Source organism: Cucumis sativus, chromosome 3, assembly GCF_000004075.3.
Source record: "Cucumis sativus cultivar 9930 chromosome 3, Cucumber_9930_V3, whole genome shotgun sequence".
NCBI classification, from domain to species: Eukaryota; Viridiplantae; Streptophyta; class Magnoliopsida; order Cucurbitales; family Cucurbitaceae; genus Cucumis; species Cucumis sativus.
This window is the reverse complement of record NC_026657.2, coordinates 14,354,450-14,371,389: the sequence shown is the minus strand read 5'-3', so window position 1 is coordinate 14,371,389 and position 16,940 is coordinate 14,354,450. Positions and strand designations below refer to the sequence as shown.

The 16,940-nt window shown below is 34.4% G+C and overlaps 1 protein-coding gene across 1 annotated transcript; it reads right to left on the bottom strand.

Moving 5' to 3' along the window:
- Window positions 1–745: 745 nt before the first annotated feature.
- Window positions 746–16,338, bottom strand: LOC101217275 (prostaglandin reductase-3). Its single transcript, XM_004140646.3, has 18 exons — window positions 15,998–16,338; window positions 15,186–15,359; window positions 13,497–13,678; window positions 12,443–12,548; window positions 12,222–12,298; window positions 7,342–7,432; window positions 6,565–6,754; window positions 6,121–6,247; window positions 5,636–5,716; window positions 5,440–5,541; window positions 4,905–5,000; window positions 4,656–4,730; window positions 4,291–4,410; window positions 3,204–3,332; window positions 2,203–2,280; window positions 1,675–1,761; window positions 1,318–1,404; window positions 746–1,223 (listed from the first exon to the last, which is right to left on the bottom strand). The coding sequence occupies exons 1-18, from the start codon at window positions 16,050–16,052 to the stop codon at window positions 1,173–1,175; spliced, it is 1,908 nt and encodes a 635-aa protein (XP_004140694.1). The 5' UTR covers window positions 16,053–16,338; the 3' UTR covers window positions 746–1,172.
- Window positions 16,339–16,940: the final 602 nt, after the last annotated feature.

Sequence of the window (16,940 nt, the reverse complement as noted above, 5' to 3'; positions counted from 1 at the left end):
GATGATAGTGTAGAAATTTGAGATTTTAATTTTCTTAATTTTCAAATTTTCTTATTTATTTATTATTTATATTATATTGTTTTGTTTTATTATTTTAATATTATATTTCCTCAAATTCCAGTTATGCTGTTTTCACAACAATTTTACTTTTTTAATATTTTGCCATTTTGCAAAATTTAAAAAATGAAACAATTGCTAAATTCTACTTAGAATTTGCTACCCACTTCAAATTCTCCGATTATTGGTGTATTTTAGTTAGTAATAATTATTGGAGTAAAGTTTAGGTATTCATATTTATATATACGTGTCTTAAGTTTGTAGGTTATTGGTATCAAAATCCAGAATTATAAGAGTAAAATTGTAAAAATTAAAGTATTAAATTAAGACTGAACTTAAAACTAGAAAAAAAATGTTTATTTTTTTCTTAAAAAGAAAATATAAATATATATGTGAAGGAAAAAAACCAAACAGTATTGTGAATGGATGGGGAGGAAATGACGAAACTATTATTCTATATATTAATTTGTTATGACAAAATTTGATTCCATATTTTTTCCAATTCAGAATCCCCCATCAAATTATTACAGTCCTTTGATATATATATTTAACTTCCTATATGAGCAAAAGCAAGTCACGTTTTCGAAGCCCATGCCGGACTTTTCGAGATATACCGATACAACCAAGGGAGCATACGAAGGTATTTTTGAAAAATAAATAAGAACATGCAAAGCAAAATGGAAAGGAATGGACACGTAAACCAACTTATTGATATAAGAAAATGCAAACTGTTCTCTTTAAATTAAAAGTAAAAATTAATAAATGAAAAGGACAATACAGCATACAATACTACCATTCTCACACCATAGTTTCAAATATGACAGTCACATTATTCCTACAACAACATGCTTTTGGAGATTTTCTCAGCAGCCACCAAAGGATAATTGAGCTTTCTCTACCTTCCACTTCCACTACACCTTGAAACCTTTTTTTTTTTTTTTCTTTATTTTTTGTTTATTTAAGTGGGATTTTATTGGTCACTGAAGAGGTTTTTCCTGCAAAAGTTTTGTGTTTTTAAGGACTTTACACCAAGATTTGGCCTTTGGTTTCTCTCTTCTTGTACGGACAGTCCCAAAGTTAGAACTTTGGATTATTGTGGAAGAAGCATTTCAGCTTCACAGCTTTGATTTGTGATCAATGAAGGTTGGGTCAATGCATACAACAACCTGTTTTTATTATAACCCAAAATGTTTTCCAAGAAAATTTAGATTAAGTTCAATTATTCTCAACATTGTTCCAAAAGGAAGAGAATGTCCATACCTTGCCAACACTTTTGCCTGAATGCAGATATTCAACGGCATCAACAACGGACTGCACGCCCAAAAATCTTTTTGGATCCACCAAAACCTATAGAGAGGATTTGAATCGCCCAGCAGGTATAAAGAAGTTACGAAGGTTGTATAATAAGAATTTTGATGAAATGCTTCAGAAATACTTCATTACTAAATGAAATCATGAAAGTACAAGAATAACATTCCCTGAAGCATCTTATTTGTTTGTTTCACTACAATTAGTATTTACCTTTTTTCTCAAAGGATGTACATTTTTATTTCTCCTACCTACCATCTCTTACTGACACCATAAAGCTGCAGTACAAAGAAGAGGTTAAGCTAATACCTTCAGCTTGCCTGAGGAGAAGAGATTAAATAATCTATCCAAATGTTGCTGCCAGAGGTGAGCATATTGTATGAGGAAGAACCCCGACTGTAGTGAAATTGAGTGACAAAATTATTACACAATTAGTTGATACAAGCAGGTAGAGAGATAGGATGATACTGAAATATTATAGGATCATGCGTGCAGATCTTGAATCATCTAGATATTCTTATGTGGCATTTTAAGGTAAAATTGATGGATGTCGCAATTATTGTACTAAGGATACATATAAATTATAAATGAGCTAGATAAGACGTCAATTCAGTTCTAAGATGGATGAGAATAACAACTGAGGATAAAGTAGCGAATTTTCAAGGTCAAATTTCTATGTTGTAGTTTAGTAACTATTTAGTTTTGAAAATTTGTTCATCTTCATACAACTTCTTAATCTTGGTTTTCGTGTTCTTTTAGTTTTCAAATTTTTGCTTGGAGTCCTGGGGGATGATGCAAGATAAGATATATCAGTCATGAAATGGTATGGAAACATACAATAGTTTGGCTCTTCTTTAGAATTTTCTCGCAAAGTCCTGGATAATTTGATGGCTCCCACCCGTTTTCTCCTTGATACTGAGATGAAAGTGAAACAATACAATAAGAAACTTAAACAAGAAGAAAAATACTACATTAGAGAATAATACGTGTAATGGAGCTACGAACAACAGTCTTGCATATTATATTTCTAAGCAATAAGAAATGGGGGAAAAAATAGAAAATAAAAGAGTAGTAGTATGTGGACTTGTACGTTTAAAAGTTCATCTGGATCCTCAATAATTATTTATGGTCGATTCCGCTCTGGGAATATCCAAAGTAAAATATTGGAATTTCTGAACCTGATGTTAGCTTTCATTAACACCCACATTTAATCTACGTTTAAAAGTTCATCCGGATCCTCAATAATTATTTGTGGTTGATTCCGCTCTGGGAATATCCAAAGTAAAATATTGGAATTTCTGAACCTGATGTTAGCTTTCATTAACACCCACATTTAATCTACCAATCGAAATTTCATGTGGCAAAATAGAGAATTTCATTCAAACCTCACATTGATTGTCCAGAAATATAAACTCGATTAATTAATCCTACTAATTGGCATGCAAATGAATTTGCATTTTTTAATCATTGAAAACAACTGCAGCCTGCATCAAAATTCTAAGAGTAGCAGAAGAATGACATCTTGAATATATCAGCAATTCACTTCTAGCACTAAACTTGAACTGAAAGCTTCCTAGTGCCGCCAACAACAGCTTAAATTGCTTTTAGAAGTACAAATGTTGATGACAACAGACATGCTGTAGCAACAAAAGTCAAATTTTTCATGAAGCTCTGATGAAGAAATTTTTATCCTTCGGAAATAGTATACTGAAAGCAAATACAAAAGTATAAACTGACTTCACAGAAATAAAATACAGTACCGCAACAGTTGAAATGTTCCGTTAACAAAAGCCAAGTACAAAGCAACAAGATGGACATAGGGCTTCTAAAATACAAACCTGTGAGATCATTCCAATCACAATTAGTCGTCCATAGGTAGCCAATGCATTCAAACACAAACTAAACATATCGCCACCAACTGACTCATAGATGATATCAATGCCTTTAGGATACTCTGTCTTTAGAACCTGGAAAATCAAAAACTATAAATATACCCCTCCCGAACTAAATGAATAGAATTGAAAGGAAAACTGGCTTCTTGGAATGTATCCCCATTTCTTGTACTAAAGAAAGCATTTCATCTTTCAAACCTTAAACCATAATTTTTATTACCAAACTGAAAGGCTCTGACATCCCAAAATAGCTTACTACTGTGACGCCTATGTCACATAGGAAACCAGCATAAAGTATTCAACTTAATTAATATCATATGTGAAGTTATAACTTATAAACACATAATAAAATGCAGTTCTAATTCTGGAGAAAAATGACAAGATTTTTAGATATTGGAAATAAGAAAGCATTTAATTTTGTGGTTCCTAGTCCCACCCACCCATCCACATTCAGAAATAATAATAATAATAATAAAACCACCATCAATTTGGTTATGTGAAAAGTAATCTTTATTTCTAATGAGATATGGATTATGGAGAAATCAATATCATTATAAACGAGGAAAATAAAAAAGAGCAGTAAGAAATGAATCCAAAGAGGAACGAGCCAAGATGATAACATAAAGCTCCTCATTTTGGTATTGATCAAAAGAATATAAGTAAAAATGATATCAGCCGGACATTATGAAGGCTCGGTGACCAATCGCCTAAATCTCTCCCTCGATCTACCAGAACTATGAAAGAACCTTTTGCTTATTTTCCTACCAAATTCCAAATGTCATCAGCAAAACTTGTAGTTAATTATAACCCACGAACAAGCAAGATATTTTTCATATAGCTTTATTCTTCCCTTTTCTATGGGGTGGGGAATGGGGGTCTGGAAACCTAATTCAAATAGTCAGATAGATTGTCCATACTTTTGTTCTAGATCTAACTCACAAAGCTTTCCGTTTAGTTTCAATTTAGCACCTGCTAAATAGTAAAACTCGCAAAAAAGAGAATAAAAAATTTAGAAGGGATGTTGGAAACGTACAGTTTTAATGTCTTCAGATCTATAATCTATAACTCGATCAACTCCCAAATCTTTCAGAAGTGTGGCTTTTGCCTTACCTCCACATGTTGCAACGACCTTATTTCCAGCTAACTTGGCAAGCTGCACATTTGGAAATAATGTGAAATGCATTTATCTAACAACTGAAATTAATAACTACCACAAATGTCAGGAAATGGTTCAAACAGACCGAGAATGGAGGAGAGTAAGGAATTTTCTTGTAGGACTCAACAAAAGAGTTCCCATTTACACACACTTAAGATATTTCTTCACATCATTTAAAGGAAAATTACATCATATGTAAAACAACAAGCTACTACAAGAAAGATAGGCAATAATTATTAAACCTGGACAGCAAATTGCCCAGTCCCTCCAGCAGCAGCAGTGACAAGAACAACCTTTCCAGATTCCATTTGTGCTGCCTAGATAAATGGTAAAAACAATTATCAGTATACTTAGAGAACTAACGTGTGAGTGAAGCACAAGATGATTAGGCCAGACCAGTACAGACAGAACTTTGCAGACAAGTCAGAAGTTTATAAGATTTGTTAGTAGAAAATGTAATTAAATGGTCACAATTTTCAGGAAAAAGAAACCTTTTCTAGAGCAATTGATGCTGTCAGCCCTGAAGTCAGCATCGCAACAACTTCTGGATCAGGTCTCGCAACAGGAAGGATATGTTTTGAATGAACCTATTAAAGTAAAACAAAAAACAACAACAGCCACAAAGTTCTCAGTACAAATTCTAAACACTGACACATGCAATATTCTCTCTTCCTCCCTCTCTCCCTCTCATTGAAAATGTTGAACAAATAAATTCCCCAAGGAAAGGAAAGGAAGGGAAAATGAAACAAAATGAGAAACAAGAGCATTACAAGCATAAAACATTATAAAGAAATAAAAAACCAATGAGCCATCAAGCTAAAGGATTTAAGGACAACAACACAGAAACCACAAGGCTGCACTGAAACAACCCAAAAACATACTTAACAAAGAGATGATCTAAAAGCGTCGAGATTATGCAATCAAAATCACCTTGTAAGTGTGAGATTGAAATACTTGTTAACAAATTATGCATACGATGAGCAAATCATCCCAATGATTAAGCCAAAATTTGAAAGAGAACTTCACCGTGACAAACTCTGCATAACTTCCAAATGTCATCATTGCAGCAGGAGTTCCAACCTTCAGGTGAGTGACAGAATCACCAACTGCTGCAATTATACCCACACTCTGCAATGAAAATTATTTTTATTATTTAAAGAAATTAAGTACAATCAGAAGCAATGGTCTTATTAACCTAAAATTAAACAGTTAACCCTCAGACCTCAAAACCAGCATCTAATGGAAGCATAGACTGAAGATCTTTGCTGCTACCACCAAAATAATGACCTGAGCTGAAATTTACCTGTTAATTATACACGAGTTAGAGGAGAAACAAATTTTTTGTACATATTATTCCAGAAAGAGAACCTAGGCATGGGGCTTCATAGTCCTTTAGGCTGGCAGAAAAGAAACGAAAAGAGTGCCACCCAATATAATTAGAACATTATACCATATTTTACATTTTACCTTTTGACTTTTATTAAATAATAATGTTGCTTATGTCAGGACTCAAAAAGTAAATTCGGAATATACACAGATGATCTGGTCTCAGTATCACCAAACTAATTCCCAGAAGTTTTATTGCCTTTGCACTATAACATCAGACAGAACCTCATTCTGTTAAAACGAAAAAGATGCAGCACGAAGAGAATGGTAAACAATGTATGACAATAAGATTTATTGAGATTTTGAGACTTTGAAACTTACATCGCTTGCATTTACGCCAGCATATACAATTTTCACAAGAACATGATCTGGTCTGATGGGCAATCTCAATGGTGAGTGCACGATGCTAGTTGCTCCACGAAAATTGTGGCTCAGAGTATGAACAATTCTAGAAGAATAGTTAAATGAAAATGTAAGCAATTACTGACTAGTGATGAAAGACTATATAAACTAAAAACAAAGAAGCCAACATAGTTCAACAACAAGGATATGGCATTGGCACATAATCTGATACTATTATACATCTACATCTACATGCATGATGTTGCACTTCAGTCAATTGAATATCAGATTTCAAACAACCACCATAACGAAATTCATCTTTCATAAAATTGAATCAATGAGTAAACAGTGGAATTCCAAATGAACTGCAAATCAGGTAATCACAAACCAAAATAGGGTGATGGAACGTAGAGCATTACGCACACTTTCTCAAAACTTTGGGGAATATCAACTTTCTGAAAAAATGCCGTTGAAGATTGTTTTCCCAAACGAGAGGAAGGAAGCAAGTATTTTGCTTCTTCTGTAGAGCTGGGCCAGTACTCCATCCCTCTGCGGTTTGTAATCCATAGGCAGGAACCAGCTTTGCTCTCATCATTGATTAGTTCAAAAGTACCTAAAACGCATTTAAGCATGGAATATTAAAATCCAACTTCAATTGAAAAAAGCGAGGAGACCAAGTTTTATTTGCAAATTGCACCATCTTTCTGACATGTTTAACTAGATATGCAGGATGGGATTTTATTTACAAGTGTACTTGAGAAACAAATGAAGGTTCATTTATATGAATATACAAACTTCTTAAGTACCACCAAGATTCTCAGATCCAAAGAGAGTATTTTGTGGTCTTTTTTTATTATGACCTGCCCTTTTTTCTTTTTCTTTTTGGGTGAATTTGTTTGCCGCGCTGACTTTACAAGTTTTTCATAGTGACTACAACTCTGCAACTCCTCCCCCAACCCATATAAAAATCCCAAATAAAGAAGTACTCTCCTTAAAAATAAATGAAACATAAAGCTGCTGAATGCAGTATGGTACTACGTTCAAAATTGTATGCCAGATGGTAATAATAGTTAAGAAAACAATGAAGGATGCATCTATCACCCAATATGAGTCTGTAAACTAAGGAGAAAACTTCCCATAGAAAGGGTAATTTAATTCTACCATGAAAAATCTTCCATGAAATGACATTGAATAACAAACCTTTAATCACCATCTCCATGGGAACAAAACCTCCCAATCGTTCAGCAAACCTTTCACCTACAACTGTTGAGGCCAGCTCTGTTTTCACAAACTGCAAAGACATTTTGAGATAACACACGCAGATAAATATTTGGTACTTGTTAATGAATATAGGTGAATAAATAATGCAAACGCAATGAAATATAATATGCAGCCTAAGAACAATGCACAAAATTGACACATCGGCCCTTAAAATTGACTATGCTATTGTTTTTCATAGGTACAAAAAATTTCATTGATTAAGAATGAAAGAGTATAAGGTATCATCTCACCAAAACACCCTGTCAACAAGAAAGGAACCCCAATTAAGTAAAATATTATCAATGGAACAATTACAAAAGGTCTTCAAAATCGAAGCTCATAGGGACACATGAAATCTAACTAAAGACCAAACATCACTATGATTCCTTTCCCTACCACGAAACACACAACCATTCCTCTCTCCCCACACATCCCAAATAATAGCGTAAACCCTATTCTGCCACAAAACCCCCTATCTCTTAAAGGCGTATGGAGAAGTAACTCCTCAATCGTCGTACGAACACACTAATGACCACCGCAGCTAATTCTGAACTCCTGCAGCAAAGAACTCTGCAAAGCCCTTGTGTACTGACAATCCCAGAGAAGGTGATCAAGGTCTTCCTCTGCCTTTCAACAAAGCAAACAACAAAAAGACCCAACAAGAGATGTCCTTTTCTGACAAGCCTATCAATAGAGTTAATCCGACCAAGCAAGACTTGTCAAATAAAGAACTTGACTTTCTTGGGAACCTTGATCCACCAAACTATGTAAAAAACTAACTCCCTAGAAGGAAAGGGATCCAACAATAAACTGAACAAGGATTTACATGTATAACCCTAACTCGGATTAGGGCATCAAACATGAACATCCCTTCCCCCTCCCCTAACACTGGAACCATCAAGCAAAGAAAGATGAAAGACAACCCCCGTCGTTTTCCTATTGGTTAAATTGCGACGGAATCCAAAAGAAAAAAACAAGATTCTCGTATCCATCTAAATAACATAGTATCATCCACAAATTGAAGGTGCGGCATCCTTCCAACCATAAAAGGAACAATCATATTTCCTTCCACTCCCTTGAAAATGAGCATACTTAAGACATCTACAACAATTAAGAATAGAAAAGGTGATAATGGGTCCCCTTGTCTTAAACCTTTGGAGGCTTGAATCGATCCCCATCAATGAGGATAGAATACTTCACATTCCTAACACACCCTCACATCCACATTCTCCACTTGTAGTCAAATCCTTTCTTCATCAGCAGTTTGTCCAGAAAGTCCTAATCCATATGGTCATATGCCTTTTCAAAGTCAAGTTTTAACACCACACCCTCCTTATTCTTCAACCTTATCAAAGGGAGAGAAGAAGGTATGTGGAAAGCTATCTTATTACTTTCACTTATTGTATTTACATGCTTCAAGTTTCTTATATAGAAATACTTAACAGTTGGCTAACTGATTAACAGCTAAAAGATACAAACAGAATGTAACTAATCTGTTACTAATCTTGTAATAACTAATCTGCAGCTTCGCTGAATAGAACAGCATAAGAAGTGTTGTTAGAAAGCAAAGCCATAGGTGTTCTGCTGATCAAATATGCTGCGGTTAGAACACATTCTCCCCAAAAGTTAAGAGAAACTTTAGACTGAAACATTAAGGCTCTTGCAGCGTTAAGGAGGTGTTGATGTTTCCTTTCAACCACTGAATTCTGTTGAGGAGTATATGGACAGGAGAATTGGTGAGTAGTTCCTGTTCTGACAAAAAATTCTCTGAAGTTTAACTCAGGAGCATTATCAGAACGAAAGCTTTTTATTTTCTTTGAAAATTGAGTCTCAACAAGTTGGAAGAAACTGGGAATGACCTGTATAATGTCATTTTTATTTTTCAAAAGATGTATCCATGTATACCTTGATTTATCATCAACAATGGTTGCAAAGTAAGTGTGTTCTGCATGTGTTTGGGTTTTAAATGGACCCCATATATCACAATGTACAAGATCAAAGATATTCTCAACTACATTATTCAAGGCAGGAAAAGAAAGGTGTCTTTGTTTTGCTAATGGACATACATGACAAACTTCTTTACAATTTTGGAAATCAGAAATCTCTATTATCTTTTATTCTACTGATAGAAGGGTGTCCCATACCATTATGCCATGTAGTTGCAAAAGCTTTACACAAAAAAACAGCAGATTCAACAAAGCAGTCTTTGGTCTTTTCATCATTTACTTTGAGTAAGTATGGATCACTGATTAAGTCAGCATTCCCAATCGTTTACGAAACTGACTTGTCCTGAATGATACAATTGGTGTTAGTAAAGGATATAGAATATTTTCCATCCTTAAGTAGAGCACTCACTGATAGAAGGTTGTATTTGAAGTCAGGAATGTATAAAACATCATTTAATACCAATTGTCTTCTTATTGATATGTCTCCTGGATACTCAACCTTTAAACGAGTTTTAGTTGGTAGTATAGCTGACATATTTTGAGTGCTGTGAAGTTCTTTGAACATGAATTTATCATGGCATATGTGAGAAGATTCACCTGAATCTATGATCCAACATGAATTGATGAGTAAATTAGAAAGACGAGTACTTGCTATGTAGGAAGTTTTTGTCTTAGAAGCCTCGTCAATTTCTGGAGTATTCATGTGCGTTTGGAGCATGTTCAGTAGCTGTGAGTATTGGTCATTATTAAGGCTGGCAAAGAAAGCAGAGTGATTGCTTTTAGGACCTTCTGATGGCTTTTCATTTCCAGTTTGCACAGGATTATTCGGCCTCTGTTGATGAACCAAATTAGTGTTTGCTAGTCTGTGCCCTGGTGGATAGTCATGTACTTTATAACATTTATCAACAATATGACCCTTGTATCCACAGTTAGTGCAAACTGGTCGATTGTCTTTCTTTTTGGATCTGTCAGGTGTAAACCTCTTCTTAGCATTAGCCATTAGAGTGATAGTTTCAATGGGGGCAGTAGTTTCAATGGATCTCTGTCTTTCTTCTTGGATGATAAGAGAAAATACCTTGTTTATTGGTGGTAGAGGGTCAATAAGCAGAATTTGTGCTCTAATCTGAGCATATGACTCATTCAGCCCCATGAGAAATGTCATTACAAACTCAGCATTTAAAAATTCTATCATCTTCTTTGACCCTTGACAAGTGCATTCATCCATGGGTCTATATTCTACAAGTTTCTGCCATATAGTAGTGATCTCTGTGTAATAAATCTCTACAGAAAATTTTCCTTGAGTAGTAGTCACAAGGTCTTTTCGCAGCTGGTATATATGTGGCCCGTTGGACTGACGGTATCTCTTTTTCAATTCATCCCATATCTCTTTGACGCTTCCATTGTAAACTAGGCTGGCAGCAATTTCTTTTGAGATAGAGTTGATAATCCACGAGGCTATTACATCGTTGTTGCATCTCCATGCCGAAAGTAAATTTCCTTATGATGGATTTTCAATCTTTCCATTAACAAAGCCAATCTTATTCGTTCCTGACAATGCAAGTTTCATTGCTCTGCTCCATGAAGAGTAGTTACTTGATCCTGCAAGCGGTGTGGATACTAGATTGGTGGTTGGAATGATTGAATGATGAAGGTAAAGGAATTTAGTTGGACATCAAGCTCTGAAGAATTAATTGGAGAAGTAGTCAGGGCTATATTAGAGTTGCCGGACGTTGAACTATCTGGTGTCGTCATGATAAAGACTGCACAAGGTATGGCGTTCAGCTGATGCTCTTATTTTTCTCTCTTGCGAAAATGCTCTGATACCATATCAAAGGGAGAGAAGAAGGCATGTGGAAAGCTATCTTATTACTTTCACTTGTTGTATTTACATGCTTCAAGTTTCTTATATAGAAATACTTGACAGTTGGCTAACTGATTAACAGCTAAAAGATACAAACAGAATGTAACTAATCTATAACTAAGCTTGAAATAAACTGCTATAACTACTTAACAGTATTACTGTTTGATAGACATGTACTCCACAATGGCTTCATTAGCTATAAGAGCTTGGTCTAATATCTTTCCCCCTGCCCAAAAATTAAAATTGACTATGCTATTGAAGCTAAGCATTGAAAGAAATTGCAAAAGTATTTGGACAATACAAAAGGAAGCCTAAGACAGAGAACCAAGGTAACAATTCCTCATCCATGAAGTCTTATAAACTTGAAATCCAACTACCAATTGAAAATCCCAACAGGTAAGAAAAAATGTAGTAGGTTCAACGATACCACATAATACATGAAGAGATATAGATAAAATAATTGAACAATAAAACAGAAAAAAGTTGAACACGGAATAATTGTCGTGAGATCATCAAGAAACCAAAATTAGCATATCACTCATGTTAAATTTCATAGTATGGGGTTCCATCTCAAAACCAATTGGCAATTAGAGGAGTAGCCCACCTATCTTATATGAAGTATGAGTCCCCTTGGTTTTTCCAATGTGAGACTCTCAACTTCTCCAATATGCCCCCTCAAGATGGTGCTTCTTTGGGTTCACCTATCTTGGACCGAATACCCATTTGGGCTTACTAGGCTCTGATACCATGTTAAATTTGATAGTATGGGGTTCTATCTCAAAACCAATTGAAAATGAAGGAGTAGCACATCTATCTTATATGGAGTATGAGTCCCCTTGGTTTTTCCAATGTGGGACTCCCAACTTCTCCAATAACTCATAATCTCATACGTCTAGTGTGTGCCCCTTTTAGCAACCATATATCAATGATTGAAGATGTTTACCCTCTCAAGATTGTAGTAGAAGTTTGAACATTGAATAACATTGAGAAAATGCTTCAACTTATCTTCTTACCTCTGGGCAAAGTACATTGATCCGAATCCCCTTGCGTTTGTATGGCGAAAGTGATCTAGTAAACATAACAACACCACCTGAAATAACGATGCATAAATTTGAAGTCATCTTTGTGACTTTCATCATTCATTAAGACATAACTAACCACAAACAGTTTAGAAAAACAAGTTGCACAAGGTATGAGAGAAAATAAAAAAGCAAATAAAAGATAGATAAAACACCTTTAGACGCTGTATATGCTGGGTCTATGGATAGTGGATAAAGACCTGAAGCAGAACCCAGGTTGATTATCACACCAGGTCTTTTCAATGACTCCATGGTCTTTATCTGGTCCACATAGCAGAGAGAATCAACAACACGTTAGTTATTTGTGAGTGACTTCTAAGAAGTTCAATAGTTCGTCTATTTTGGCACCAACGGTGCACAGTTTCACAGAAATTTCCCCCCTCTGAATGACAGACCACTACAAAGCTCCCAGAAGAATAAATGCAGAAAATTTTATTGAAAAGACCTGTTCAACTCTGAACCCTTTAAAAAAGCTTAGCCAAAATTTTTGTAGCCACACCAAAGAAAAAAGCGATTAGACAATAGATCTTTTCTTCTCAAGTAAAGACTATTTAATTAACAACGCCCCTCCTTCTCTAAATACTTAATATGAACAAAGGTTACAATCAGGAAGGACACGGGTAAATGCATATTACAGGATGTTAACAGTCAGACGTTGAACAACAGTCTCCTTTACTCGTCTTTTTCTTCCCAAGGATCTTACTCAACTATATTGTGAACTGTTGTTAGTTAATTTGGGAAGGATGAAGATGTCAAGTAAATGTAGAATTTAATAATAAAAAAATTACAACAGATTTAAATATGTTCAAGGGTAGGAAATCAAATTCTCTAGGACTAAAACCAATCTCTATGAAATTTGTTTCATTACCAAAACAATTTATATGATTAAGGATGCCCTCAGTAACTAACTTGATAAATTATATGCTCTAGAAGCAAACCAAATATGAGACTGATTTATTTTGAATTAAACAAGATTAATTAACTGACATGATTCGAGTTCCAACCAAAGACAGAAAAAATCATGTAAGTGTGCAGATGGCATGAAGTTGAAGGGTAAAGTAAAATTTTTAATGATCCAGCCATCCAATGAGTAGAATGTCCAGTTCCTAAGCAAGCCAAATTGCAAAACCAAATTTGGCCTCGACAAAGAAGAAAAAAACACTTCATGGTACAAGTATGGAGAAAACCAAGTCCCATATGAAGGCATACCGCAAGTTGAGTGCATGCTATGACAGCAAATAAGTTCACATCAATAACATGTCTCCATGTATGAGCACCATCAGTTTGATCCTTATGAAATACTATTTTGCTGCCAATTCCAGCACTATTGATACAGATATCTAATCCTCCATATGTTGCTAAATGCTTGGTAAAAGCCTTCTGTACGTCATCTGTGCATCAGCCAAGTGAAAATTTGAGAAAACATATTAAAGCATAGACTTATTCTAAAAAATGAACTTGTAGAGGATATGAAGTAAACCAAAGAAAAAATGTCTGCACTCAGTGTTTGGCATATTCGGGCATTGTTTTGATTTATTAGTACAAATGCAACAATACTTCACAAGGAGTCAACAACCGAAAGTATCCTAGCACTGTCTAAGCATCTAAAGGCATTTTTTCATTAAAAAGAGAGAGAGAGAGAGAAGAAGAAGAAGAAGAAGAAGAAAATCTACCTCAAGTTTTTCATCAAATGGAGTAGTTTTTAGCCTTTAATAACTACACTAATTTACTATTTTTCAACAAATTTAGGTTATTATGGAGGGATGGGAACAACCACGTCTTCAAAAAAGACAATCTACTTTTTATGGATCCATAGATTCTATTTTTTTTTTTATTTTAGCTCTATTTGCGTACATGTTATTCTCCCTTTCCTACTAAGAGTCTTAATAATAATGACCTCTTGGCAAATGGGAGACCTCTTTGCAGTTTCTGATAGGGTCTTAATGTTTTGGGGACTTCCCTCCTTCGGTAATATTAATATTTCATACCAACAACATATACAGTTTTTCAGTGATTGCAATTTCCTTGTGTAATCTCCCTGGTGTTAGGTTTTCCGGCATGTTTTTGGTTTATTCATTTTAGAAGATTTTTCATTGTCACTAAGATGAACAAAAATACACAAATGCATAAAATCGGTACAGCTTATTTTTTTTCTTCATTTTCCATGATTGCCACTGTTATCTTGGAAACAAATTTTTATATACATACTATGACAAGATAGAAGGAAAGTTACAAATAACTCCTATTTCCAACATGAACTACAAAACGGCTTCCCAACTGAGAAAGATCACATTTTAGATGTAGTTGCCCGAACACTAAGAAACAGGATACCAAGTAGAAGCAAGAATTTCGGTGTAGTCCATCCTATTATGCCACTGCTGAAAGTTGTCTTCAAAGGTTATTTTGGCTTGATAAGTTTGAAAAGTTATCATTGGGGTTTTATTTCTTAGATTTTTTCATAAAACTAAAATAATTATCACTACACCCGTCACAAGTACGAATGACCACAAGCTACGAGTCAAATTGACGATCTCTTAACCATACAAATGAAGAAATAGGTTTAACTTTTAATTAAAAAAAATTAGGAGAAATGACAAGGGCCTGAAGCTTTCATGGCAGGGAATACCCCATTCATAGGATTAAATTCCAATGCGAACAATAACAACTATAGCCATGGACCTGCGATTATACAGTACTATAACAGCTTGCTACCGATGACAACTAGAACATGAAACTAGAAATCCAAAGACAATATTGACGTTGTTGAGTTAACAATTACAGAGATAGATGCAATAAGGAGTGAACCCCCGCCCCCCACCCCACAAAAAAAAAAAAAAAAAAAAAAATCAAAAGAAACAATGCAAAAAAAAATCATAAGACAGAGATTCTTCAGCTTACTTCTGTTGGTAACATCACATCTTACGAATATTGCAGGAGGAGCCTCTAACTTAGGGTGAAGCTTGGCATTCTTTTGTTGGATAATGGATACAGTTTCCTGTCCCTTTTCTTCAGAAACATCAACAACAGTCACAAATACTCCCTTCTCTCCCAGAGCTAGGCAGAGCGCTTTACCTAAACAGACATAACCACCAAATAACAAGACATAACGAACATGCCGTAAAGTACCAAATTTTAGAGAATAATAATAAAATCACAGCATTTAAGATAAACAAATTGATTTTTGTTTAATCTTTCCTTAGTTCTCAAACGGCTCCCCAGTCTTTCCGATACATAGAAACGAAAAAGAAAATCATTTTGTCTTTGTTATTTTCAAACATACTAATACACAAATTCAAATAAAATACAACAAACAAGGCCCAAGCACTAAAACACCATTACAACAGTACCCAACTTCTAAACTTAAGAACAACTGTGATTTTTAAAAATTTTCCCTCGTGATGCAAATGCAATTCAACATAACTCATAAACAGAGGAAAATCAGCTCAATCTGAAACCATCATCCAAGCTTGCCGGAGAAGAAACACGTAAACCGATTCAATTCAAACTCCATCGACAAATACATGATTGAATTAGTTGGATACAGAAAAAAGTAATTCAGTCAACTACATGTTTAAAAAAGAAAATCGTTGAACGTTGATCGTGAAATCATTATGATATTGAGGACAGTTCATAGTGAGAATAAATAGCCAATTACATCAGCAGAAACAGATCAAAGGAAATAGAAAAAGCAAGAGAAAAAAAGAAAATACCAATTCCAGAAGCACCGCCGGTGACGAAAGCCGACAATCCAGGTTTCAACTCCATATTGAGTATGGAAATGAGGGAATAAGGAGAAAGAGGAAGTTGATAAAAGAATGGAAATTGCTACGGACGTATTTGTATTTGCATAGGTTGAAGGTGTGTATGAATGTGTAGGATTAGAAGCATGGGGGCAGTGGGAGAAATTGAGAAATTCGAGATTTATGGGCAATCAGATGCTCGTGAAAATGGTGAAAGCCGGCTGAGATTTTGAAAATATCGAAGAGTCGTTGACGTAGGTGAAGGCCGAATGAATGGGTAATGAAGAAAGAATAATGGAAACATAGTATCTCTACTTTTCATAAAGAAAGAATAAGGCTAAATTCTTTTTAACAAAAATATAGTGTTAATTGGGATCACAAATATTAATATAAAGTAGTATTAAGTTCAATTGTGATAACATTTTATTATTCATTCAAATTGTAATTTAAGCATTAACATCAGCATCTACTAAAAAGTAAAAAACACATGAGTGTAGAGACTTTTATTTTATCATAAAAATATTTTGACTAACATCAGCATCTACCAAAAAGTAAAAAACACACGAGTGTAGAGACTTTTATTTTATCATAAAAATATTTTGACGTAATTTTATTGTTACTATATGAAAATAATGTTTTCATTTGAATATTCTTCAACTTTTAATTATTTTGTCTAATGTGTTATTAAATTAAAAAATGGAAAGAAAAAAAAAAAGAGTTGTAAAAGCAGGTTTTTGAAGTCTGTGATTTGTTGGATATATGAAAGCTTAGGATCACATCAAACACTTCCTTACAATTTAACCACATCTTTTAGTTGCGTACATAGAATGCTTACCACCCTTGATTTGTTTTTATTTTAAATCAATAACCTTTTCATAACTCTTTTACTTTAATTAACATTGTTTTTCTTTTC